The 27,810-nt window shown below is 47.2% G+C and overlaps 1 protein-coding gene across 2 annotated transcripts in view; it reads right to left on the bottom strand.

Moving 5' to 3' along the window:
• Nucleotides 1-27,810, bottom strand: part of EMILIN2 (elastin microfibril interfacer 2) — a 63,290-nt gene that overhangs the window by 13,392 nt on the left and 22,088 nt on the right. For both annotated transcript variants that reach the window (XM_064379367.1, XM_012446849.3), the window contains exons 3-4: nucleotides 14,825-15,000; nucleotides 9,138-11,063 (exon numbers count right to left, since the gene is read on the bottom strand). In XM_064379367.1, the coding sequence (XP_064235437.1) occupies nucleotides 9,138-11,063; nucleotides 14,825-15,000 (2,102 nt within the window). The remainder of the gene's footprint in view (nucleotides 1-9,137; nucleotides 11,064-14,824; nucleotides 15,001-27,810) is intronic.

Raw genomic sequence — 27,810 nt, 5'->3', positions numbered from 1 at the left:
ACTTTGGGAGGCCGAGGCGGGTGGATCACGAGGTCAAGAGATTGAGACCATCCTGGTCAACATGGTGAAACCCCGTCTCTACTAAAAATACAAAAAATTAGCTGGGAATGGTGGCGCGTGCCTGTAATCCCAGCTACTCAGGAGGCTGAGGCAGGAGAATTGCCTGAACTCAGGAGGCGGAGGTTGCGGTGAGCCAAGATCGCGCCATTGCACTCCAGCCTGGGTAACAAGAGCGAAACTCTGTCTCAAAAAAAAAAAAACAAAAAAAAACACTATGCAAATGTTAAGCGTAATTCATCAGAAGTCCATTGAAGGTGAAATCTGATCTCCCTGCCATCCAAAGGGTTTACCTGTTGACCAAACGCTGAAACTGGAGAAGTATTTTAAAGATGCTGATCAAGACTTCAGGCTTTAAAAAAAAAAAAAAAGATGCATCAAAGTGCTGACATACAGAATGCTAAGCTGATGGACGGAAGATGCTTTCACAGTTGACTGCTCCGCGGAGTGGCAAAGCTCTAGTTCCTGGGAAATAGCCCCATACCATCAATGACTGAAGCATGAGAAATGCTGGACTCATCAGAAAATTCAGAGAAACTGTGGCTCATGGTGCTGAATGGAACCAGAGTGCACTTACACAAAGGGGCTTTTTCGAGCAAACTGTTGTTGGTCTTCCCTGCAGGACAGGAAGGCAGGACACCAAGGGGCTGACGAGTAGGTATGCAAAAGGATCCCTGGGGCTGAGAAGCAAACATGCATTCCCTGGAATAGTTCTACTCCAAGTCAATGGCCATCTCAACACTGCTTTTGAGTTGGGCACCGTGGCTCACGCCTGCAATCCCTGTACTTTAGGAGGCTGCAGTGGGAGGATCGCTTGAGGCCAGGAGTTCAAGACCAACCTTTCAACATAGCCAGACTCTGTCTCAACACAAAATTTAAAAAATTAGCTGGGGATGGTAATGTGTGCCTGTAGTTTCGGCTATTCAGGAGACTAAGGCAGGAGGATCACATAAGCCCAGAAAAGGGAGCTATAGTCACACCACTGCACTCCAGCCTGGGCAACAGAGCAAGATCTTGTCTCAAAAATAAGTAAGTAAATGAATGAATGAATGAATGCTGTTTTTGAATTTGGTTTGAATGAAGAAAAGCCCTGAAGCTTGTAAGAGGGAACACTGTGTTGCTTGCACTGCAGAAGGGACCATATTGACACCAAAATCATAAGAATCCAGACATAACAATAGTGAAACCCATGGAATCGGGCTAGAGAAAATGGGCTTAATTTTCTGCAAGTACAAACTAGAAAATGTTGAAATATAAATACAGCTTTAGTCATGTATGCTAAAATCTGTGGCAATACATTTGAGCTGGAAAGTAATTTGCTATCATGGAACCCCGACAGAGAAGGCACTCACTCAGCTGAGCATCAGCAGCACTTGGGATTTTTTTTCTTTTTTTTTAGAAATTCACAAGCTGGGCTGGGCACAGTGGCTGACACCTATAATCCCAGCACTTTGGGAGGCCAAGGTGGGCAGATCACCTGAGGTCAGGAGTTTGAAACCAGCCTGGCCAACATGGCGAAACCCTGTCTCTACTAAAAATACAAAATTAACGAGGTGTGGTGGCAGGTGCCTGTAATTCTAGCTACTCGGGAGGCTGAGGCAGGAGAATTGCTTTAACCCAGGAGGTGGAGGTTGCAGTGAGCTGAGATCATGCCACTGCACTCCAGCCTGGGCGACAGAGCAAGACTCCATCTCAAAAAAAACAAAAAAAACAAGAGAGAGAAATTTGCAAGCTGATTCTAAAATTTATATGGGAATGCATAGGAGGATCTATACTGCTTGATTTGAAGGCTCACTATAAAGCTACATGAATAAGCTGTAAGGGGAGACCTCAAAAGCCGGAACAGAAGAGTCCATAAGAGGGCTCACACACACAGCTGACTTCTGTTAGGGGCGCAGTGTCAAAGTCAGTGGCTTATTCTGTGTCCTCCCTCCCGCCCACATCCTCTTTCTTTTTGGGTACAGTTTGCCTGGGGTGGGTAGATCCTGCTGCCTCTGGGGTAACCTTCCTTCAATTTCCAGAACTAGAGCCAGTGGTTTTTTGTTTTAGTTACAAATTTAATTACAAATTCCTGGGCCTCACCTCATCCCTGCTGAGCAGGGATCTCCCGAGTGAGCCCACTTTTTTTTTTTAAAAGCTCCCACAGGATTTTAAGCACACAGCTCTGGGAAAGCTCCGTTCTCAGAATACTGTAGCTCTAAGTTCAAGGCTAAGATGCAGAAAAGCAGCTGCGGATTACACAGACCAAAGAGCATTGCGGACACCTGGTGCCCACAGGATAAAGGGCGCGAGTTGTCAGGAGTTCCCTGTGGCCTGAATGTATGCAATTTATTGAGCCTTTATATGCTTATAAAACTCTAAGTCCATCATGCTACCTTGGGCCTAAACTCACTACAAACTCAGCTGATTTCGAGTCGAGGCCAAAGCAGTCAAATGTTGGCGTCCGCGGTGCCCTGGCCAGGCTTTCTGGTTAAATAGTCATTTGAATAGGCTGTGCTTTTTCATTCTTACAGCTTAACTTAAACAACTCAATAAGAAAGAGCATGCTTAACCCTACAGTACTCCTAAAAGAAATGCTATGATGAAAATTACTCAGAGACATGAGCAGTAAGGGGTGGGAGGGCAGAAAACGGAAGTGATGCCCTTATCTCTAGCGTGCTGACATCTAAGCAGGCTGCCTCTTCTTGGAAGCGTGACATCTGGAAAGAGAAGTCCCCTGCACACAGCTACATCATTCTGCCTACGCTTCCTGCTCACCACCAGCACCCCTTCTTCCCGTACTGGGAGAGGAACAGTGGGAATGTGGGGTCCAGCTGAGGCTCAGCCTCTGCATGGGGCCACGGGACACTAAAGCCAGCTGGGGAGGGTGGGCTGCCCCATTCTCCACGTGCTGCTGCCACTGGGCTGCAAGCCAGGGCAGTCCTGGGCCCCAGGCAAGGAGACAGCCTCTGCTGGGCACCCAATGCCTGGGAGGAAGACCCTGCATCCAGGACACCACCCCTGCTTGTGGGGATACCCATGAGTGATTCCCTGTGGCCACAGACTCGGGTGTGGGTAAGGCTGGACAACTTGGGGAAAGGAACAAAAGAGGGTGCCTGCTGAGAAAGTGTGCAGGCCCGATGCTCTCCACACTTGTGAAAATGGGAGTGCGCCCATCTGGGAAGGAGGGCTCCACTCTGTGGCCATGCTGCAGAGAGAACAAAGGGCCTCCAGCCTCCTTTCCATTTAGAACCTAATTTGTTCTTAAGTGATGAGATTCTGGTCAACAAAACTATTGATACATGAGATACATGAAGCTGTGAATGCTGAAAAGGGAGATCGCTAGGGTTTTTTTTTTTTTTTTAAGAGACAGAATCATGCTGTATTGCTCAGGCTAGTGTGTAGTAGTGCGATCATAGCTCACTGCAGCCTCAAACTCCTGGGCTCAAGGGAGCCTCCTGCCTCAGCCTCTCAAGTAGGTGGAACCACAGGTGCACATCACCACACTCAGCTAATTTTTAATTTGTACAGACAGGATCTGTGTTGCCCATGCTGGTCTTGAACTCCTGTGCTCAAGTGATCCTCCCACCTTGGCCTCCCAAAGTCCTGGGATTACAGGCATGAGGCACAGCTTCTTGCCATTTCGAAAGCTTTTTATACTGCCTATGTGAACCCTGATTATAAAAAGAAGAAAATGAAAGGGAAAGTGAGAACAGAAAAATAACCCGTGGCCATCTACAGCATCCCCGGAGGCACTGGGGCCCCTCACCCTGTGTCTGCTGTGCTTACAGGCCCTCTCTCACTCTTCCAAGACTGGAGGCCTGGGGGTTTATAGGTAGAGATAGGGAGAAAAGTTCAGTCATGAATAGATTAAACATCCATTCTAGGGGACGGAGGATTTAAATGTAATAGGTAATATTTCCTGAGTGATTACCAAGTCCAGACACTAGCTAATCCTCCACTGTTTACAAGCATGGACGAGCTGAGATTTCAAACCTGGGAAGTAATCACTCCCCAGCTGAAAATCCTGCAATAGTTTCTCATAGTACTTAAAATCCTGCTCCTTTATCACAGCCTAAAAAGCCTGCCTGACCTCATTCCTACCCTCGCTTTGACCTCATTGCTGATGACCTTCTGCCTTGCTCATATACTTGGTCATACTGGTATTCTGGGTTTTTCAAAAGAGCAGTCATTCCTGCCTCATAGCCTTTGAAAATGCTGTTCCCTCTGCCTGGACCATTTTCTCAAAAGTACAATGTTTTGTAATTTTTGTAGGGACAGGGACTCCCTGTGTTGCCCAGGCTGGTTTGGAACTCTTGGGCTCAAGCGATCCACCCGTCTGGGCCTCCCAAAGTGCTAGGATTATAGGCGTGAGCCACTGCACCAGGACTTGCGGACCTTTTGTCTCTACCCCCAAAAAACTGTCTAGGCTCACTGGCTCATGCCCGCACTTTGCGAGGCTGAGGCAGGCGAATCTCTTGAGCCCAAGAGTTTGAGACCAGCCTGAGAAATATGGTGAAACCCACCTTTCTTTACAAAAAAAAAAAAAAAAAAACCAACAAAAAATTAGCTGGGCATGGTGGTACATGCCAGTAGCACTAGCTACCTGGGTGGCTGAGGTGGGAGGATCACCTGAGCCTACAAAGACTGAGGCTACAGTGAGCTGTGATTGCACCACTGTACTCTAGCCTAGGTGACAGAGCAAGATCCTGTCTTAAATCTCTATATATCCGGCCGGGTGTGGTGGCTTGCGCCTGTAATCCCTGCACTTTGGGAAGCCAAGGCGGGTGGATTACCTGAGGTCAGGAGTTCGAGACCAGCCTGACCAACATGGTGAAACCTCATCTCTACTAAAAATACAAAAATTAGCTGGGCATGGTGGCAGGCACCTGTAATCCCAGCTACTTGGGAGGCTGAGGGAGGAGAATCACTTGAACACAGGAGAAAGAGGTTGCAGTGAGCTGAGATCATGCCACTGCACTCCAGCCCTGGTGAAAGAGGGAGACTTCATCTCAAAAAAAAAATATATATATATACATACATATATATATATACACACACACACACACATATATATACACACACATATATATACACACACATATATATATATACACACATATATATATACACACACATATATATATATATATATGTATTTATTATATGTATGCACATAATTTCAGGAATCCCTTTTACACCCCAGGGAAGAACACCTACACTTAACAGAAAGATACAAAAGAGACTTGGATCTATTTCGGCATCAGCTGATGCACCCTCTTCTCCCCTATTGGCTGCTTCTTGGATAATTCAGCCCTACCTCAGTGATGCTTCCAAAGAAAACCGGATCTGTGAAGAGGGCAACAGGCTGAGTAGAAACACCACAGTGTATGTTGCTCCTGGTCCAGTGATCTGGTTACTGGTCCAAAACTTTCACACATCTTCACCTCTAAACCTGTGCTCGCTATGGTAGATATCATGACCACCATTAAGCCCCCTTCCCTCCCCAAACATAGTGGCCACATCACCCTTCAAAAGAGCAGACCTGCATTGACAATAGAACGTGGCAGCCGTGATGCCACTCCAGCTCTGGGCTAGCCTGTGGGAGGCCCAGCAGCTTCCACCTTCCCTTGATGAGCCAGTTGCCATGGTCTGACCACTTGAGACCGCCATGCTGTGAGGAAGCCCAGATTGGCCACATGGAGAGAGGGGCCAGGTGGAGGAGCACTGAGGCACCAGACATATGACCAGCTCTTCACAGACCTTCCAGTCAATCACAAGCTGAATGCAGCTGAGTGGGCAACTGAAGCTGATGCCACATAGAGCAGAAGAACCGCTGAGCCAAGCCCTGCCCGGGTTCCTGACCCACAGTATAATGGAAATGAATACATCTTTGTTGTTTTAAGCCAGCAAGACTTGGAGTGAATGGTTACAAAGCAATAAATAGCGAATCTACAATGTCCTCCCCTCCTGCTTTCTGAATCCCACCCATCCCTCAATCAGATCCAGTAACACCTCCTCCCGGAAGCTTCTCTCATCTCACCTCCTTCCTCACCCCATCCGCCTCTGTACTCTGCTCGGTAAATACCTACACTGAGGGCTCAGCTCAGGGCTCTCTCCTGAGAATCCCTCACTGACTATCTGCTTGTTTCCCCATCAGACTGTCTTTTATCCACATACTCCCCCACACAGCCATTACCTACCACATCATACGGGCTCAATAAGATCTTATGCACTAACGGGATAAACTCCTATGCCGCAAACAATCTCATTCACTCTCTCTGCAGACCTGTGAGTCTCTTTCCCCCTGTGACTGAAAGTGCTTTAGAGTAAGGATTATGCCTACTTCTACCCAGGTCCCCCAAGAGCCTTGCACATCGTAGGCACTCAACAAATGTTCTGTTGACTTTTAACTGATTGATTTGTCACTTTCATTGTGACCTTAGCTCCAGATTCTCCCACGTACGGTACTCAGGTTCCAAGTCTCCTAGAGCTGGATGCTAGACAAGGGCAGCTTGTTTATTTCTGGCTCTTTTCCAATCAAAGAAATTCTCAAAACTCCATGCAGTCTACACTTACCACGATGAGTTCAATCCAAAGGGATAATGTTTTGTAAGCCACATTCTTTAAAGGGATCCACCCCCAACTCCTACTGCAACAGACAAATGTGAAAATGTTAACATAGCTTCCCACGCTGCCAGGGAGTTCCAAATCAACTGGAAATATCTGGTTCAATCTGTTATCATAAAGCACAGACCAGACAGCATTGTCACCACAAGGGACAATCATTCTATGAACACATACATGGTCTTGTGACCTCTACTCAACATTCCAGAGATAGAGGAGCTGAGTGGCCCTGGACAGGGGAGGGCTGGGTTCTAAACAGTGAGGTACAGTGGGCCGGAAACTGGGGTGGGGGACAGATTCCTGGTCCTCCTGAGTCTAGGTGACTCCTCATCTGCAAGATAAGCACAGTTCTCTGGGGACGTCCAGGGCATTTTCCCACCTACCTTGGACCCTCTCCACCCTCCTGAGCTGCCGGGACCTGGCCCTGGCTCTCCCTGGCCAAGCCAGAGCTTGCCTGCTTCCCATGTTTTAGCTTTCCCCACCTCGGGTTTTATGTCTCATCTGTGGCTTGATCATAAAATCCCAAGGCTCACAGAGGCTATGAAATCTCAGTTCCTTGTGCAAGGGCCTGTGTCACCCAGAGCTGAACCAGGTCGGGGAGGTAAAAGTCCCAAAGGCAAGCACAGGAGAAAACAGGGAGGGGGAGGTCAGGAAATAGGCTCCTTCTAGCACAAAGCAGGCCTCTCAACAAGTCCCTATGAACCAGACAAGTCTGCACTCAGCTCTGGGAGACACACGGTCCTCGTGGCCGGACTGGAAGAAAACAATTCTTGGATGCAGCCTGGCCTGGTTCCCACCCCGGCTCCCCCACTGAACAGCCATGTGACTTTGGACACATTTTCCCTGCTGGAAAACAGTGTGCCTTCCCTGTGAGGCTGTGATGGGATTCAGTCCCTCCGAAGGGACCAAGCTGGGGTTCTACATAAAGTGCTCAAAACCACTGGCTCCCCCTTCCTTCCTTTCACGCCCGGACTCCGACTAAAGAGGGCTGGCTCATGACTGAGCCTGGCTCAGAGTACAAACCCAGGCACAAGAGAAGCTCTGTCCTTTGAGGATCCTGCATTTAACCCCTCAAGTAACAAAAAAATTAATCTTATTGCATATATTACTCATTCATTCAACAAACATTTGCTGAGTGCCTAAGGTGCAGCCGGCACTGCTCTCAGCTCTACTGCTGAGCTTCCTGAACCCAGGGACCACGGGGCTTTAGACAGCTTCTGCCCCTACACTGCTCTCATCCACGGTTCCGTCTGTGTCTGGAAACAAACGTGACAGCATCCTGTCTGCCATCGGCTAAGCCCTGAAGATGAAAATGACACAGATAAAAAGTGAGGCTTGAAGAGAGGTGAACAGAGGAGACTCCGTAGGTAGAAGAGAGGACAACACCCACTGCCTCAAGCTGTTATGCCAAAAATCTGACCCCAACTCCAAGCTCACCAACATGATTCTATAGATAATATTCTGCCCTCCGTCTGTGAGAAGAACCGGTTTTCCTTCTTAACTTTCAATGTGTTGTGGGCTATTTTTGTAAAATACATAGATCATGTGCTTTAATACTGCAATGTTGTCAAATTATTTTATTTATTTTTATTTATTTGTTTATTTATTTATTTGAGATGGAATCTCACTCTGCTGCCCAGGCTGGAGTGCAGTGGTGCTATCTTGGCTCACTGTAACCTCCGCCTCCCGGGTTCAAGCAATTCTCCCACCTCAACCTCCCGAGTAGCTGGGACTACAGGCATGTGCCACCACACGCAGATAATTTTTGTATTTTTAGTAGAGATGGGTTTACACCATGTTGGCCAGGTTGGTCTTGAATGCCTTACCTCAGGTGATCCACCCACCTTGACCTCCCAAAGTGCTGGGATTACAGGTGTGAGCCTCTGCGACTGGCCTGTCAAATTATTTTAGAAGTTCTTAAATACTAACATTGAGAGTATGTATTTATCTCATTGCTACCCAGCACCAAATAATTCACAAACAGGCACCAATCTACGAACCACATTTTGGGTAGGACTGACGGCATTTAGTTCATTCCATGAACTGTCCAAAAACGGTCACGTTTTTACCTGAAGTTTCAACAAAATAAAAAATGAACAAAAAACTTTTTAAAAAATGCTGTCAGATAGGCACCGTGGCTCATGCCTGTAATCCTAGCACTTTGGGAGGCCGAGGTGGGCGGATCACAAGGTCAAGAGATCGAGACCATCCTGGCCAACGTGGTGAAACTCCATCTCTACTAAACATACAAATATTAGCTGGGCGTGGTGCCACACCTGTAATCCCAGCTACTCAGGAGGATGAGGCAGGAGAAGTGCCTGAACCCCGGAGGCTAGAGGTTGCAGTGAGCCAAGATCATGCCACTGTACTCCAACCTGGGTGACAGAGTGAGACTCCATCTAAAAAAAAAAAAAAAAAATGCTGCCGTGTGCTGCAAAGAAATGCAAGAAATAGAATTGTAAGATTCAACTTACTTGCTGATGGTTGAAATTTGACCAGATCTTGCAAATCAGATGAAATCTGGAAGACGTGGCTATAGAACTGCTGGACTGAATTCTTCAGGCCAGAAATGTCTCTGGAATGTGACCTGAGCGTCCCATTCATCTGCCTGACGCAGTTCCACAGGCTGCTGACGTGCTTGTTGAGCCCCTCCTTGATCCTCTGAAGACTTCCCGAGATGGAATCCAGCCTGCTACAAGTTTTCTCAATATGAGACACCCTGCCCTCCACCATGGAGACCTCCGTCTGGACCCCCCGCGTGCCTTCCTTACAGGTGTCCAGCTCTGAGAGGACCTGGCTCAGCAGCCTCTGCCACCTCTCCTCCAGCTGACCGCAGCAATGAGCCGTGGGGTGCTGGGGGGACGGCAGGGTCTCCATTGTCCTTTCTTGCTCACCCGTCTTAGTGAACCCACCCGGGCCAGCATTTTCACCTGCTCTACACTTGCTCATTTCCTTCTGAAGTTGAGTCACATTATTTTCTGTGTGGTTTAGTTGAGAAGAAAGAAAACTAAAATCCTGTTGAAGTTTCTGGATGGTCCGTTCGGTTTCTTGAAACTTCCTGTGCATCGTGTCGTTTAGAGATTTCAAAAGGCGCAGGATGTCGCGCCCTGCGTGGTCTTCCCTGTTTGGCAAAGCACCTTCCATCCCATGAGGCTTTCTCTGCAAGTTCTGCAGGCAAATGTCTTCAACAACTTCAACTTTGTACTTCAGGTGGTATAATTCCATCATGACCTGTTCATCTCCTGACCCTGACACTCCCGGCTGGGCTGCCGCCCCCGGGGGACCGAGCTCTGCGTCAGTTTTGTTGGCCATCTGTAGGAGAACGCTCCCCAGACGGTCTTCCAGAGACTGTATTTTCTGATCCACAAGTTGCTTCAAGTCACTCACCTCTCCATTAATGGTCCCCCGAAGGGTTTCCTCAATGTAAAAGCAATGTTCTTCAGCATTCTTCTCCGTCACATTGATCCTGGCATCCAGTTCATTCCATTTTGCATCAAAATCCACATCTGGCTCTGGAACTACAAGGTGGTCAAACTCATTGTCCAGTCTTCCATTCAGCATTCTTGTGGCTTCAGCAACTCTCTCAATTTTCTGGTCCAATGTCTTGATCTGTTGACCAATATCGCCATTCTTTTCGCCATTAGAGCAATTTGCCTGGGCTGAAGGCTCCTGGAGCCGGGCTCGGAGGTCGTTTATTTCTTTTCTCAGGCTTGTTTCCTTCTCCCCTATCAGCTCTATCACTCCCAGGTAGCTGCTCCCATAGTCATCACACTGCTGTTGGAGGCCGATGAGCTTGTACTCACACGAGTTCTTCAGGTCAGCCAGCTTTCTGTCCATGCCCTCCATGAGCTCCTCCCTCAGGGCATCGATCTTACTGTCCACATAGGCTTGGTAGAGTTCGTTGGCTGTCATGGTCACTGTCGGGCCCTGGGCTGCTTCCTGGAGCTGTCTGAGCTGCCCTTCATAGCCCTTCACTTTCCCATCCAGCTCTTCCAACTTGTTACTTTTGTTCTTCAGAGTATCTTTGACTTCAGCCAATTCAGACTTGATGTCCGTCATGCCAGGTTCCTTAGTGTTGAGGACGCCAGGATGCTGGGCTGTTTCTGTGTCTCCACTAACAGTGACGTCAGGCTGGGGGTGCTGGCTGCTGAGCCCTGGGGCCCGTGTTTTACTGGCATCGTCCTGAGTGGCATGTTTGAGATTTTCACTCACTCCAGCAAGGGAAGACTGGAGGTCAAGAACCGTCCTTGTGAGTCGGAGAACCTTCTCCTCAAGCACCTGTATCTTCTTTTCCTGAAGTTCCTGGGGCCCCGCTTTTGGGTCTGTCCCCTGGCTTGGTTGTGCTGTACTATTTGGCAACAAAGTCTTCTTGGGCTCTGAGACTTGACTGGGTTCATTATCTGTTACAAAGATAAAGTTGGACATGAATTAACATTTTCTGCCTTTAGCCAGTTTCTGCCAAGACACTAAACAGGGTAACTACAAAATACACATACACCTTCACTTACAGGTCACTACACAATTGTAGGTAATTACTGTGGTACATTAGAAAAGAGTATGGGCTTTGGAGTCAAATAGACCTCAACTTCTATTTACCGTTTGCCCTCGAGCAAGTTAACTAACTTCTGTGAACTATAATCCTCTCATCTATAAAGAAGGGGTACAGTTCCTCCTAGAGCTGTTGAAATAATATGTACATGGCACCTAATAGATAACCAATGGGCTCTCTCACCCTGAGAGGAAACATTCATTATCTGCTTTATCATATGAACGCTTCAAGCCCATATTAGTGAACTGCAGCCACACCCTAAGAGTTGACTGCATACAGTAAAACCACAAGAAGCCACTTTAGCAAGATCCACCCATTAGCTGTTGGATGGTGATATCATATGATATCATATCATCTGATGTTATCCTCAAAGCAATGCCTGAATGCTTTGTCTTTTACTTTTATTAACGTTTCTGTGTTCACAGAGTCTCATAGATATTGTTTAGCCCTGTTTGCAGTTTGAGAGACAAAAAGCAACAGAGATAAAGCAACTACTCCATCAGTGTCTCCCAACAATAGCACCATCTGACCATATATAGTAGGATTCACTAAGCCGAAGAATGCAAATATTTACTTCCTCCTAAAATCCCATTAAAAGAACAAAAAAAAAAAGAGAGAGAGAGAGGAGAAAAAAAAACCTACTCAGTAAGTCACACTTAAAAAACTGGGAGTCAGAAAATTTTGGTCTTTTTTAGCAGCAATATTGGAAGCTAGAAGAAAACTGAGCACTATTTTCAAAACTCTCAAGGAAAGTGATTTCTGACCTAGATTTCTGACACTAGAATAAAACTAGTTTTCAGACTATAAAGTAGTAAAAACTCTGCCTCCCATGTAATTGTCTCATGAAGCTACTAAAAGACATGCTCAAGCAAAGTAATGGAATAAACCAAGAAAGAGGGAGCAGGGGACACAGGAAACAGGGAATTCAATAGGAGAGGGGCAAGTTAAGATCCTTGGGTGATGACAGGAAAGGAGGATGTCCAGTCCAGGTAGGGCAAGTGAGAAGGCTCAAGGGAGACTTCAAGAAGATGAAACTGCTGTGTCTGAACATATGGAGGGGACATGTACAGAACCAGAGAAGAGTTGGGTTTAAATAGCGATAAAAACACAGAAAACCAAGCAAAGGAAAAACATAAGACAATGATTAACTGTAAGGAATCAAAAAGTTGTGTAGGAAAGAAAACCTATTCATAGTACACCACATGGCTCAGCTGTAAACATTATCTACATAGTTACTAATGAATACTGAATAAATAAAGAATATAGTTTAACTGTATGAAAGGGATGGGGAGATAGGAGCCATGTGTTGAGGAGTAGATGAAACGAGTAGATGAAAGTAGTTAAATTCTCACCTCCCACAATGAGAAACCAATAGATATGGAGGTAAATTCCAGAAGATTCATCTGAAGAGTTTAAAGTACTACCTCCAGGAAAAGAAGAAGGTTGGGGGCAGGGGTCATTTTTTTTCGTATTAGTCCTTATAAAGCTATTCAACTTATTAAACTACAATATGCTTAAATTTCTGTCAAACAAAAACTAAAATGAAACAAAACAAAAATAAAGTATTACAATCCACCAGCTCCCATGTCATATTCCCCCTATCATGACAGTATGTGTCATGAATTATTGTAATTACTGTCTAATGTTTGCCTTCCATGAAGTCAGGGACCCTGTCTGCCTTTTTTCTCACTTATTCCAAGTACCCAGAAAAGAGCCTGACAGATATAGAAGTTCAATAACCATTTATGAGATGAATGAATTTTTCTTTAACAAAATGAATGTGCAGACATAGGAAAGAGAATAAGGTTTCATAACAAAATGTCAATAGCAGTTTACATTTAGTCATGAGATTATGTATCCTTAAATATTTTTCCTATATTTTATAAACATTCTTTAATTGACATGCATTACTTTTGTAGTTAAAAAAATCATTTTAAAATCTATTTTTACAGACAATGTTGGGAAGCACTACCATTTTCAAAATTGAGATCACCTCATGGCAAAATATCATTTAAGCATATAATGTCATAAGAAAACCTAGGCTGAATTTATTGTGACTGAACTTACAAAGATGAAGTGATGGCTGAGTGTGGTGGCTCACGCCTGTAATCCCAGCACTTTGGGAGGCTAGGGTGGGCAGATCACCTGAGATCAGGAGTTCAAGACCAGCCTGGCCAGCATGGTGAAACCCCACCTCTACTAAAAGTACAAAAATTAGCCAGGTGTGGTGGCACGCCCCTGTAATACCAGCTACTTGGGAGGCTGAGGCAGGAGAATCGCTTGAACTCAGGAGACAGAGGTACAGTGAGCCTAGATTGCACCACTGCACTCCAGCCTGGGTGACAAAGCAAGACTCCATCACAGAAAGAAAGAGAGAAAGAGAGAGAGAAAGAAAGAAAGAGAAAGAAAGAAAGAAAGGAAGGAAGGAAGAAAGAGAAAGGAAGAGAAAATTAAGTGATGTAGAACGAAGTGCCAAGAAGTTTTTATCCATTGAAGTCCTTCTTTTACACTTAAAAGCAAAAGTGAACTACAGGTGAAATTTTAATTTAGGGGCTAGCTTTGCAAATATCTCAAACAGAACAGGAATGATTCTATTTATCTATTTTTTTTAAATACAATTTTAGGCCAGGTACGGTGGCTCACATCTGTAATCCCAGCACTTTGGGAGGCTGAGGTAGAAGGATCACCTGAGGTCGGAAGTTCAAGACCAGCCTGGCCAACATGGCAAAACCCCATCTCTACTAAAAGTACAAAAATTAGCAGGGTGTAGTGGCAGGTGCCTGTAATCTCAGCTACTCAGGAGGCTGAGGCAGGAGAATCACATGAACCATGTAGGCAGAGGTTGCAGTGAGCTGAGATCACACCACTACACTCCAGCCTGGGCAACAGAGCAAGACTCCATCTCAAAAAAATAAATTAATTAAAAATAAAAAACAGGCCGGTGCAGTGGCTCACACTTGTAATCCCAGCACTTTGGGAGGCCAAGGTGGGTGGATCACGAGGTCAGGAGTTTGAGATCAGTCTGACAAACGTGGTAAAATCCTGCCTCTACTAAATACAAAAATTAGCTGGGCGTGGTGGCATGTGCCTGTAATCCCAGCTACTCAGGAGGCTGAGGCAGGAGAATTGCTTGCACCTGAGAGGCGGAGGTTGCAGTGAGCTGAGATCACGCCAGCCATTGCACTCCGGCCTGGGCAACAGAATGAGACTCTGTCTCCAGGGTAGGGGGAATTTAACCCCCTTAAATAGATTTATGGGTCCAAGTAAAAGCAAGCAGTACATCATTAAATCTGAATCTCCTTACAGCTGTGCCTCCAGGTGACACAAGTCTGAACCCACTGGCATTTCCTACCCTGATTTTTAAGGCATTGGCTTTCACAACAAGCTGGCTCTAGCAAAGCAATTTACTTCCAAGAAAGTTTGTCTTTCCATTGCTACCGCTCCTTCGAATACATTTGTCTGTCACATGTAGCTACTGCAGGCATCTTACGTGTGTTATTCAAAGACCATGCAAAGTTCACCATTGTAAAGCATAAATCCTGTTGTTTGAAGGAGCACTGGCAATGTTAAAGGTGGTCGGCCATACATAACAGCACAGCACAAATAAGTTACCTGTGGCTTTCTTCAAGTTGTTTCGAGGCCGAGTGGGCGTGGGGCTGAGGGTCTTCACAGGGTCTTTGGGACCTTCTTGGCAGTCTCCCCCTCTAAAGCCAGGACAGCACCTCCATTCCAGCTGCGTCACTGTCTTGTACTTAGTGACATATCTAGGTCTGAAGTTCACTCGATACCTGTGGACAGAAGGGATGGCATCTCTCTTTACTGGCTGCTGTTACTAGCACCTTCCGGCGCTGGACCCTAATAAAGAGGATTCAGGGCTCGCAGGACCCTGCCTGCTCTTCCAGGCTGGCCAGGAGGTGGCGTTGGTCTCCTCGGTCCAGATCTGGCTCGGGGTGTTCAGCCTAACTCAGATCAGCCTCAGGAAGGCAGGGGCTCCCCCATCCTCCACCTGCCCTGAGCACCCGTTTCCCAGCAAGGGGAACACACAGCTTAGAAATTCTCCACCGAAACTCCCATTTGAGAAGGACAATTTTCAGCCCCCAAACAGAGCTTTTGTTTCACCAAATTTCTGTTCTACAAGTCACAGTTTGTGAGGCCTTGTTTCAGTTGTCACTAGAGATTGTTTGGTTTTGTGTTTTAAAGAAACATTCCTGGCCGGGCACGGTGGCTCATCCCTGTAATCTCAGCACTTTGGGAGGCCAAGGAGGGCAGATCACTTGAGGCTAGCAAAGTTCAAGACCAGCCTGGCCAACATGGTAAAACCTGGTGTCTACAAAAAATATAAAAATTAGCCAGGCGTGGTGGCACATGCCTGTAGTCCCAGCTATGACTGAGGCACAAGAATTATTTGAAACCCAAAAAAAAAAAAAAAAAAAAAAAGCTGGACATGGTGGCTCATGCCTGTAATCCAAGCACTTTAGAGGCCAAGGCAGGCGGATCACATGAGGTCGGGAGTTCAAGACCAGCCTGACCAACATGGTGAAACCCTGTCTTAAAAAAAAAAAAAAAAAACAGAATTGTTCGAATCCAGAAGGCGGAGGCTGCAGTGAGCCGAGATCACGCCACTGCACTCCAGCCTGGGCAACAGAGCGAGATTGTCTCAAAAATAAGAAAAAGAAAGAAACATCCCTGGCGCCCTGTCCCTGCATCACGTCTGTGTTCACCTCTGCACCTCCCTTCCCCGATGCTAGCGAAGGTGGCCACCAGCTATTGGAGATGGCAGCTCACACTATGTGTGTTGACTTTTTACAAAGATTCCCTGGTTCATACTATCAATGACGGAAATCAGGAAGCAGAATTGGAAGCACTCAAAAAGTCCTGTTGACAGTGCACATTCCCTTATGCCCAGAATGTCACAGAGTGCGTTTTGCAGTGTGCTGGAAAGTCCTCCAGACGCAGGGCTGGGCCTGGCCCAAAACAGACTCTGACAGCCCAGCAGCCTGGGCTCACCAGGGATGGAGCCAGGAGTTCAGCCCCCGCAGCGGCCCCTGCTCACAGCACAGGCAGAAGCCACAGCCACACAAGGTGGGGCCTCCCTACTTCAGCCCAATTGCGATTTCCTGGCTTGGAAATCATCTCTCTTTTGAACCTCTTCACCTTCTCTTCGTTTCTTACACCAACACCAGCAGCTGGCCTTCTTGGGCCAATTCCCGGAAAGCAACAGGCTGAGTATCACTTTTTCAGGGTTGCTGAGAATGCCCTTGGGGAAGGTGGGACAATGGCTGCAGGGGGTTACCCAGCAAAGCAACACCCTCCCGGGCACCAGCCCTGCAGCAGGTGAACTTCAAAGTTACCTCCCTACAGAAAGCACAAATCATGTGCTGGACCTTTGACACGTGACAGAACTTTGACATCCTCCCCGAGGGTCAAACCCTGACAATTACACCTGGGTACCGGATCCACCCCGCTGGGGCTGGCCAGGTGCCCTGCAGAAGCCAAGAGGGCCCTGCTGACAGCCAGTACCCGCCAAGCCCGTCAGACTCCCTAGTACCTTCCATTGTCCTTGTTTCCTTTGGTTTTTGTTGTGTTTTTTGTTTTGTTGAGACAGGTATCACTTGGTCACCCAGGCTGGAGTATAGTGGTATGATCATGGTTCACTGCAACCTCAAACTCCTGGGCTCAAGTGATCCTCCCATCTCAGTCTCCCAAAATGCTGAGATTACAGCCACCATGACTTTTTTTTTTTTTTTTAGATGGAGTTTCACTCTTGTTGCCCAGGCTGGAGTGCAATGGCTAGATCTTAGCTCATTGCAACCTCTGCCTCCTGGGTTCAAGCGATTCTTCTGCCTCAGCCTCCCAAGTAGCTGGGATTATAGGCACCCGCCACCATGCCTCACTATTTTTTGTATTTTTAGTAGAGATAGGGTTTCACCATGTTGGCTGGGCTGGTCTCAAACTCCTGACCTCAGGTGATCCACCCGCCTTGGCCCCGCAAAGTGCCAGGATTACAGATGTGAGCCACTGTGCCCAGCCAATTTTTAAAATTTTTTTTAAGAGATGGGGGTCTCACTATGTTGCCCAGGCTGGTCTGGAGCCCGTGGCCTCAAGTGACCCCCCAACCTCAGCCTCAAAGTGCTGGGATTACAGGCATAAGCCACCGCGCCTGGCCTGTTTGCTTTGGTCTTTAGGGCAGTGGTTCTCAGCCTGAGCCATCAGAATCACTCAGGAAACTGAAAAACTACTCACGCCTGGGTCTCACCCTCAGAGGTTCCGATTTAAGGGGTCTGGGGTGGCAGCCAGGCGCGCAGATGTTAGAAAGCTCCAGAGAGGCTTTTCCAAGGGAAACTGAAGAGGAAGACCGATAGAAAAATGGAAAAACAAGGGCCACTTGCGGGGCAGGATGAGGAGGGGGAAAGCCCTTCCTTCCAGGCTCTTCCTTCTCTCATTCCCACCCTCCTCCACCAAGGCCCCCCTATTTACATTTTCCCCTTTTCACAAGTGAGAAAACAGAGGCTCATGGGGTTAAGCGACTTGTCCAAGTTCAAACAACCAGGAAGGGGCAGGATGGTTAGGCCCAAGCGTCCTCCTGCCCCCTACACAAGCAGCCATTCTCCTGGGCAATGCCTGATATTTGAGGAAGCCGCCCAACGTGGAGATGTTCCAGCAGGCCCTAAGGGCTGGGTAAGAAGGCAGCCAACCCCTACTTCAGCCAACCCACTCCTGAGCATCCCACCCATAGCCAGGTACACACCGGCCCTCGGTCCCCGCCGCCACCTAGCAGGAGTCCTCTGTGTGGTCCTCAAAAATGTAAGAAGGGAAGAAAGCATCATGGCACTGGATTGTTTTGTGTTCTCAAGTAGAGCCTAATGCTGGAAGAATGTGTACTCAGAAAAACGTGGTTCCTCTGAGCACTCTGACTGAACGTGAAATGTGTTTGCTCTCGGGTTTTGTTCATCCGCCAGGAGAGGACAGCCCAGGCCTGCAAGAAGCTCTCTCAGAGGAGGCTGAGCCAGGGCGGGCAGAGTGCACACTTGTGCCCATTCAGGAGGAACAGCCTCCACCCCAGCCCAGCAGGGAGCTGTGACCTCTGTCATGCCCCAGAGCAGAAGAAAGGCCTTGCTGTGCCAACACACTTTGTTCTTTTCTTTCAAGGCAATTTTATTTGGGGGCCAGCTCCCCAGCTCCTAACGTAGGAAAGTTCCCTGGAGCCTGGAGCCCCCGCCCCCCACACCCACTCCCACACGGTGCCTAATCTGCCTGCTGTGGGTTTCTGGCCAAGGGAGTTCAGGTTGAGCTGCTCCTGGCAAGTTTTCAAGTCTGGGGGGGGAAGAGGACTTCCTGGCTGGCAACAACAGCTGGAAGGCAGCCACCTCCTACGGTAGGAAAGCTCCCTAGGGATGTCACATGACGATGACAAGGTTGGATGTCAGAGGTGGCCTTAGGCCCTGCTGGTCAGCCCTCAGGCTCAGTTGGGAGCTGGGGAGGGGGAGATGAAAGGGTTGTCTGATCCCCAATCCTAGGGGATTTTCCCAGCAGAAAGGAGGTTCCCACTAAGGCAGTAGCCAGCTAGAAGGTTCCCTAGAGGATGGGGAGGAACTAAGGAGGATTCTGGGTCACCTCTTTATATCCAAGGCACTACAGACAAATAGCCAGTGAGCTTTAGAAAATGCCAAGGACTTTGCCCACAAAATTGTACCTTAAATGGTGGAGGGTGCTCGTACCCTTCTAAAAGTCCCCAAGTCATTGTCAAGTGCAGCCAGAGAGGAGAAGCCCTAGAACCAGGCTCCATTTTCTCCCTCCAGGAAATCAGCCACCCTCCTACTAGGCCTGGGAGCCGGAGGACCAGGCAGGGGACATGAAGCAGAGGCAGGTGGCCCAAGCATCCCCAGGGGCCCCTGGGCTGCAAGCACATGGGAGAAGCTCACTTAATACAGAACTGGTTAACTAACTGCAGCATGGGGGTAGTCAAGCTGAAAAACCTGAGCCAGAGGAAAAGTTTAAGGCAGGGCTGGGCTGCGTTGAAGGGGGGACTCCAGCTGCAGGCCTGGCTCCCCTCCCAGCCTTGGCTGTGACTGTGACAGTTCACAACACTTTGGAGAGCCCATCCACAGCTGCCTTGGGTATGGGCGGGGATGGTCCTTGGGGCTCTAACCCAGGCCTGTCGCCCTGCCACCTCACCCCTGTAAACTCCCCTCCATTCCCATTCCCCCTCTTCCTCCCCCTCCTCCTCCCTGTCCGTTTCCCCCTCCGCTTCCTCTAAAACCCTTTTTGGAGGTGAAATAAGGGCTTCCCATTTTCATGGGTTCAGCCACTGTGTCAAGACACTGGACTGGCCCAGGAGATGCTAATGAGAAGGAAGGTATCAGGAAAAGGCCTGGAAAAGTTGTGTCAGCGTCCAGGGACCATATGACTGGAAGTGTCCCTGTTAAAACGTGGCAAAATGACAGTACCTCCACTTGACGTCACCCCCACAACTCCTCCTACTGACTCCAGTTGAGACCTCCTTCATACCACGCCTCAGTTCACACTTGTGTTTGCTTACTCCGTGTTTGTCTTCCTTGCCAGACTGTAAGTCCCATGAGCGTAGAATTCCCATTGGCTTTGTTCATCATAACATCCCATTTTAAAAAATTAATATACTAGGCTGGGCACAGTGGCTCATGCCTGTAAACCTAGCACTTTGGGAGGCCGAGGAGTGAGAATCACTGAGCTCAGGAGTTCGAGACCAGTCTGTGCAACACAGCAAAACCTCATCTCTACTAAATATATTTAAAGGTTAGCCATGCATGGTGACACATGCCTCTTATCTCAGCTACTCGGGAGGCTGAGGAGGCAGGAGGATCATGTGAGCTCTTGAAGTTGAGGCTTCTGTGAGCCATGATCACACCCACTGCACTCCAGCCTGGGTGACAGAGACCCTACCATATATATATATGTTTTTTTTTTTTTTTGAGACGGAGTGTCCCTCTGTCACCCAGGCTGGAGTGCAGTGGTGTGATCTTGGCTCACTGCAACCTTTGCCTACCAGATTCAAGTGATTCTCCTGTCTCAGCCTACTGAGTAGCTGGGTTACAGGTACCTACCATCATGCCTAATTTTTTTTTTTTTTTTTTTTTTTTTTTTTTTTTTTTTTTTTTTTTTTGGTATATTTAGTACAGACAGGGTTTCACCATGTTGACCAGACTGGTCTCAAACTCCTGACTTCAGGGGATCGCCTGCCTCAGCCTCCCAAAGTGCTGGGATCACAGGCATGAGCCACTGCACCCAGCCAAACTTTTTAGAGCAGTTTTAGGATTACAGCAAAATTGAGAGGAAGGTACAGAGATTTCCCATATACTTCTTCCCATCATGCACAGCCTCCCTCATCAACGTCCCCCTCAGAGTGGTGCATTTGTTACAGGTGACAAAGCCAACCTCCAGTGACACACCATCAACACCCTGAGTCCATAGCTCACCTCAGGATTCACTCACGGTGCTGTCCATTCTGTAGATCTGGACAAATATAGAGTGACATGGATCCACCATTAGAGTTATCATACAGGGCATTTTCACTGCCTAAAAATCCTCCGTGCTCCACCGATTCATCCCTCAGCTTTTTACTATCTCCATAGCTTTGCTATTTCCAGAATGTCATATAGTTGAAATCATATAGTATGTAGCCTTTCTTCTCTGTCGTACAGGGTCTTGCTCTCCTGCCCAGGCTGGAGAGCAGTGGCACGATCACAGCTCACTGCAGTCTTGACCTCCCATGCTCAAACAATCCTCCAACCTCAGCCTTCTGAAGAGCTGGAACAAGAGGCACGCACCATCATGCCTGGCTAATTTTTGTTTTTAATGTTTTGTGGAGACAGAGTCTCACTATGTTGCCCAGGCTGGTCTTGAACTCCTGAGCTCCAGTGATCCTCCTGCCTCAGCCTCCTGAAGTGTTTGGGATTACAGGTGTGAGCCACTGTACCTGGCTATATGTAGCCTTTTCTGGTTGGCTTCTTTCACGTACTAACATGTATTTAAAGTTCTTTGCCTTTCCATGGCTTCATGACTCATATCTTTTTAGTGCTGTATAACATTCCATCATCTGTGTTTAAGAACATCCCCATTTTTTAGACCAGGCACTGGCTCATGCCTGTAATCCCAGCACTTTGTGAAGCCAAGGCCAGCAGATCACTTGAGGTCAGGAGTTTGAGGCCAGCCTGACCAACATGGTAAAATCTCATCTCTACTACAAAAAAAAAAAAAAAGTAGCCATGCGTGGTGTTTGCACCTGTGGCCCCCGCTACTCAGGAGGCTGAGGCACGAGAATCGCTTGAACCTGGGAAGTAAAGGTTGCTGTGAGCTGAGATGGCACCTGTGCACCCCAGCCTGGGTAGCAGAGTGAAACTATGTCTCAAAAAAAAAAATCATCAAATCAATAATTGATTAATCAAACAATTAATGACCAGTTGTCCTGTGCTACTAGGTTTTAGGGAGTCCAGTGTCCATACTGTAAACCCCAGAGTTGTCCTCAGGTCTAACCAAAGCAGATGTAAGTTCCCAAGTCTTCCCAGAACCAAGTCAAGCTTCAGGATCCTTAGGCTATAATGATCTGGATGAGAATCACACCAGAGGTGACCTAGAACGGTGCTGTCCAATAAGGCAGCCGTTGGCTGCAGGTGGCTGTTAACATTTAAACCAATTAAGATTGAACATTTAGTTCCTCGGTCACACTAGGCGTGTGTCACAGACTTAACAGCACAAGTGGCAGTGGCCACGCTCACAGTGTGAGGCAGCGCGAACATCTCCATCATCACAGAACATTCTACCTGACAGAGCTGTGCTTGGGACTCATGAGACTGTTGAGGAATCAGCAGCAGGCGCGCGTCTGTTCAATTCTCCATCCCTAACCCACATCAATCAGTCTTCTCTCCCCCGACATCCATTCCAGACCTCAGACCTATGAAAGGAACGCTTCGCTGAAAACACCCCAGGGGAACATCTCGCCAGCTGCTCCACAAGGCAAGGCTCTTTGCCCTGTGTTTACAGCACTGACCTGCATTTTATTTTGACACAGGCTACTAAAACTGCACAGAACCAAAAGCTGGTTGCCCCCTTGGGGACACTTGCTTGATAGGATTTCTGCCAAGAGCCAACCTTCTAGTAAATTCCTCTCCTTCCAGTCGCTGGCTGCCCCCAGAAGCCTCGAGCCAGCTCTTCTTGCTCCATTCATGTGTGTGGAAACACAGTATCAACTGGAACGGAGCTGAGAGGAGGGAGGAAGGAACCAGAAAGGAGGTGCTTCCCCAGGGATGGGAGGAAGTACCCTAGCCAGGCAAGGAGAAATAACTGCCTGCCCCAAAGAAGGAAAATCAGCATTTCTAGGAGACTCCGATTCTCACACAGGGCAGACTCGGTTACCTGGAATCCTCTCCTGCGCTAAGTTTCCACAGAGCAGTTCATTCCAGCCACAGTAATTCGTTCTTTTTAAATTTTGATAAAATGCACATAACATGAAATGCAGCATTTTTTTTTCTTGAAATGGAGTCTCACTGTGCTGCCCCGACTGCAGTGCAGTGGCGTGATCTCAGCTTACTGCAACCTTCACCTCCTGCGTTCAAGCGATTCTCCTGCCTCAGCCTCGCAAGTAGCTAACATTAGGGTGCATGCCACCAAGCCTGGCTAACGTTTGTATTTTTAGTAGAGACAGAGTTTCGTCATGTTGGCCAGGCTGGTCTCGAACTCCTGACCTCAGGTGATCTGCTGGCCTCTGCCTCCCAAAGTGCTGAGATAACAGGTGTGAGCCGCCACACCTAGCTGCCTGAAATTTAGCATCTTAACCACTTTTAAGCATACAGTTCTGCAGTGTTAAGCATATTCATGTTATGAAATCATCACCACTGGCCATCTCCAGAACTGTTTCACCTTCCCAAACTGAAACTCTGTCCCTATTAAACACCAGCTCCCCATTCCCCTCTTCCCCCAGTCCCTGGAAACCACCACTGTATGTTCTCTATGAATTTGACGACTCTTGTACCTCATTTAAGTGCAATCATAGTGTATTTGTCTCTTTGTAACTGGCTTCTTTCACTTAGTGTAATGTCCTTAAGGCTCATCCAGGTTATGTAGCATGTGTCAGAATTTCCTTCCTTTTTACACGGCAATTCACTTTTACAAAGTTGACTTCAGTGTTCTGATTTAGAAATTCACATGACAGTGGACTGATTTTCTTTCTTTCTTTTTTTGAGACAGAGTGTCCGTCTGTCACCCAGGCTGGCATGCAGTGGTTCGATCTCAGCTCACTTCAACCTCCACCTCCTGGGTTCCAGTAATTCTCCTGCCTCAGCCTCCTGAGTAGCTGGGATTACAAACGCGTGCCACCACACCCAGCTGATTTTTTTTGTATTTTTAGTAGAGATGGGGTTTTGCCATGTTGGTCAGGCTGGTCTCAAACTACTGACCTCATGTGATCTGCCCACCTCAGTCTCCCAAAGTGCTGGGATCACAGATGTGAGCCACTGCGCCTGGCCAGTAGACCGATTTTCTAGGAACTGCTTATGACAAATGTTTTGTTAAAAAAAAAAATAAAGTGTCAATGAATAAAAAATAAGTTTTTTTTTAGACGAGGTGATATGAGAAAGAGGGCTTTTTATATTTATTGACACTTTGCCAACCTTCTAGGAAGTAGAGGCTATACAGTTTGAAATAGGAAGTGATTTCAAAACTAGGATGAAGGAAAAGTAGTTCTGTCCAGTGGAAGAAACACTATCCATTTGAATCCACTGTGTCCTACTGACAGTCAAAAACTGACCATTGGAAACCATGTGCATCTGTAAAGCCAATCTCTGCATGTTAGGAGGTGCACTCTGGCCCCTGAGGTCCCTTCCAGTGCAAACATTCCACAGTCTCCCCGCTCCAGATAAAGTAAAAAAACCAAAGGATCTTCTTGCAGCTTAAAGAACATCAAATGCCAAAACCAGAATTTTCATCTTACTTCCTTCTGCTATACTACACATTTTTAATCAGATCTCTATATGGAGAAATTAATAACATGAAAGCAAAGAAATGTGAAATGTTTCATTTGGCCTTTTAGGAAAATTCATCTAAATTATAAAAGCCAGAATGCTTGGGCAAACATATTTCTGAAACACAAAATGTATCCAATGAATCTAAAAGACGGAAGAGGCCTGATGAAAATCAGATTACAATATAGCTTTGTACATATATATATATATATGACAGAGCAAGACTCCATCTCAAAAATACAAATATATATATATATGTATTTTTGAGATGGAGTCTTGCTCTGTCACCCAGGCTGGAGTGCAGAGGTGCAATCTCAGCCCACTGCAACCTCTGCTTCCCGGGTTCAAGTGATTCTCCTGCCTCAGCCTCCCAAGTAGCTGGGAGTACAGGCGTTCACCACCACATTCAGCTAATTTTTTGTATTTTTAGTAGAGACGGGGTTTCACCATGTTGGTCAGGCTGATCTCAAACTCCTGACCTCGTGAGCCGCCTGCCTCGGCCTCCCAAAGTGCTGGGATAACAGGCGTGAGCCACCACGCCTGGCCACTTTGTACATATTTTTAAAATAACAGATCTAAAACCAATGCAATGTATTCAAACTAAAAATACTCTACAGGAGACTGTTTCCCAGTACAAAGGATATATCTGCTGGAGAAACCCCAATTGTAGGCTGCTTATTTTTCCATTTCCTCTTGAATTAATTTCCTTATCATGTAGAGTGGCAAACTAGCTTTTAAAATCTGAAATCCTTTTCACTTCCTGGTATTTTTGCCCTGATCATATAGTGTAATGAATAGAAGTTTTCCCCACAATTTATCAACCCCCATATCCCAGCAGACGGAGCATTTCTACAGTCTAAAAGAAAGGTGATGAAAGAAAACCACAGCAGCTCTGCTGAGAGGCTTGGTCCCAACTTGGCTGCCGTAGTGAAGTTGTTATTCTTAGATTTACTAGGAGAGCAGTACCTTCCTTTTGAGCAAATTCACATGGCTAAAAACGACATCATCTCCCACTGCAGGCTGTGCTCAGCCTCATGAAATACAGCTCATGCATGCCTTCCACTGTGGGAGATGCATCACAAAACTCAAGGCACTGCCTTAATGGTGGGGAGGAGGGGAGTGAGTGTGGAGCATCCCATGAGCCTTAGCTAACTGGGAAATCAGACTTGGTGGAGGCCCACATCCTCCTAAAGAATTATTTTGGGAAGGGCCATTGCCGCTGCAGGCTGCTTCAGCCAAATAAATTCTATACTATCCCATTCCGAAACTGACATCATGTTTCCTCATTCTTGGAGGCAGAATCATAGAACACTCGTCTCCCGATCACTCCCTCATCAACTCCCTGAGTGTTCCCACAGCACGATCGTGAGAACATCTGCTGGCCAGAGCCATCAGCGTGGTGCTCACCTCGAAACGACCCTCCCTCTGTGGTCTTGTGATCCAACCCTTTCTATTCAGAGCTGCTGAACAACTTTATTTTGATCATTTCCTTTTTTTTTTGAGATGGAGTCTTGCATTGTCACCTAGGCTGTAGTACAGTGGCATGATCTCGGCTCAACTGCAATCTGTGCCTCCCAGGTTCAAGCAACTCTTCTGCCTCAGACTTCCAAGTAGCTGGGACTACAGGCATGCACCACCACGCCCAGCTAATTTTTTTTTTTTTTGTATTTTTAGTAGAGACAGGCTTTCACCACATTGGCCAGGATGGTCTCAATCTCCTGACCTCGTGATCCACCCGCCTCAGCCTCCCAAAGTGCTGGGATTACAAGCGTGTATTTCCTTTCTTTTTTAATGGCCCAAGTTCTTCTAAAAAAAGTCACAAGAGCCGGGCGCGGTGGCTCACGCCTGTAATCCCAACACTTTGGGAGGCCAAGGCGGGTGGATCACGAGGTCAAGAGATCGAGACCATCCTGGCCAACATGGTGAAACCCCGTCTCCACTAAAATGTACAAAAAATTAGCCAGGCATGGTGGCGCACGCCTGTAGTCCCAGCTACTCGAGAGGTTGAGGCAGGAGAATTGCTTGAAACCGGAAAACGGAAATTGCAGTGAGCCGGATCGTGCCACTGCCCTCTAGCCTGGCGATAGAGAGAGACTCTGTCTCAAAGAAAAAAAAAAAAAAAAAAAAGTCACAAGAGTGACTGACATCCTTTCTCCTGCTCGTCCCTCGACCTGACCCTTCCCTGGTTTGCAGCGCCAGCACCCCTCCTTCTTCTTCGGTCACCCCATGCTTTCTCTTCCCGGGTGGCACATCCTCCAGCCACACTTCAGAGTGTCACTGCCCATCCACTGTTCTCAGTGTCATTTTTAGATCCTGTACGCCAAGAGAAGTGGCCATGACATCCCATTTGGAATCAATTTCAGACCTCTTGGTGAAGGCCACAGATGCTGACAAGCTCTTAAACAGGCCATGCATGCAACCTAGTGCCAGTCACTCAGAAGCATCGAAAATCTGGAGACATTAAGCGCTTCTTTGCAGATATAAACTCAGTTTCTTCCTTTCGGCAAATTCATCCTCATTGGAAAAAAAATCTAGATTTGAAAACATAGGAACACTTATATTTCTGTTCTAATTTATGATCATATGGAAGGAGAAGGACCCAAACATTATAACCTAGTTTCAAATTTCTTCCATAGTCCAGGCTAACACAGTATTACTATGTTTTTAACATTCACATTTCACATAGTGAGGTGCAGACGTCCTCATTCACCTGCACTCTGCTCAGAAGGGGCATGGCGTTTCTGGAAGAGTGCCAGAGCCCAACCCACCTCCAGACCTGGAGGGGTGGACAGCACCAAGGAGGGGAGGGGGCTGCTTAGTGAGGTAAAAACTGATGCAGTTGTTTTTCCCCATTCTGTATGTCACCACATGCCTCCAGTGAATGATGGCGCGAGAACATGCGCGTGCTCCCCTCCCCCCCCCACACACAGAGGAATCTATCCAACAACAAAAAGTAATCAACTACAGCACGGTGCAATGGTGCACACCTGGAGTCCTAGCCACTCAGGAGGCTGAGGTGGAAGGATTGCTTAAGCTCAGGAGTTTGAGACAAGCTTGGGCAATATAGCAAGATCCTGTCTCTTTTTTAAAAAAAAAAAAAAGACTCAACAACTAATACATACTCTTATACAACATGAATGTGTTTATTTGCTCTTAAATGGGAGGGGTGATGGGAGAGGTGGCCATGAGGGAGTAAGAAGAGGAGCTTTTCTCCAGGATTAATCAGGGTGGCCAACAGACTTAAGCCATTCGTGTTGTGACAATCATCAGTAAAGTCCTCACAGCTTGCACAGGCTTGTGGGACTGGATTTCTATTAGGGAACTTGAGGGTATAACATTCCATACCGAGGCCAACCCAGCGTGGTTCAGAGAGCCAGCACAGAACTCAGGAGGCCACAGGATGCTAAGCCTTGAAAACTGCCCCTGTCTACAGGGAAGATCTAGGGCTGCTACAATTCCTGTCCTTCCAGAGGAATGAGACAAATATATAGACTTTTGAGGTGAAGAGGAGCTCAACTGACATCTGTTCACAAATTTTTTTTTTCGTTTTTGTTTTTATTTATTTATTTTGTTGAGACGGAGTCTCACTCTGTCGCCCAGGCTGGA

Source organism: Aotus nancymaae, unplaced genomic scaffold (genome assembly GCF_030222135.1).
Source record: "Aotus nancymaae isolate 86718 unplaced genomic scaffold, 86718_ANA_hifiasm-v0.15.2.pri h1tg000020l, whole genome shotgun sequence".
In the NCBI taxonomy this organism is placed as follows: domain Eukaryota; kingdom Metazoa; phylum Chordata; class Mammalia; order Primates; family Aotidae; genus Aotus; species Aotus nancymaae.
Note: the sequence above shows the minus strand (reverse complement) of the source record. Positions and strands in the feature narration are given on the sequence as shown.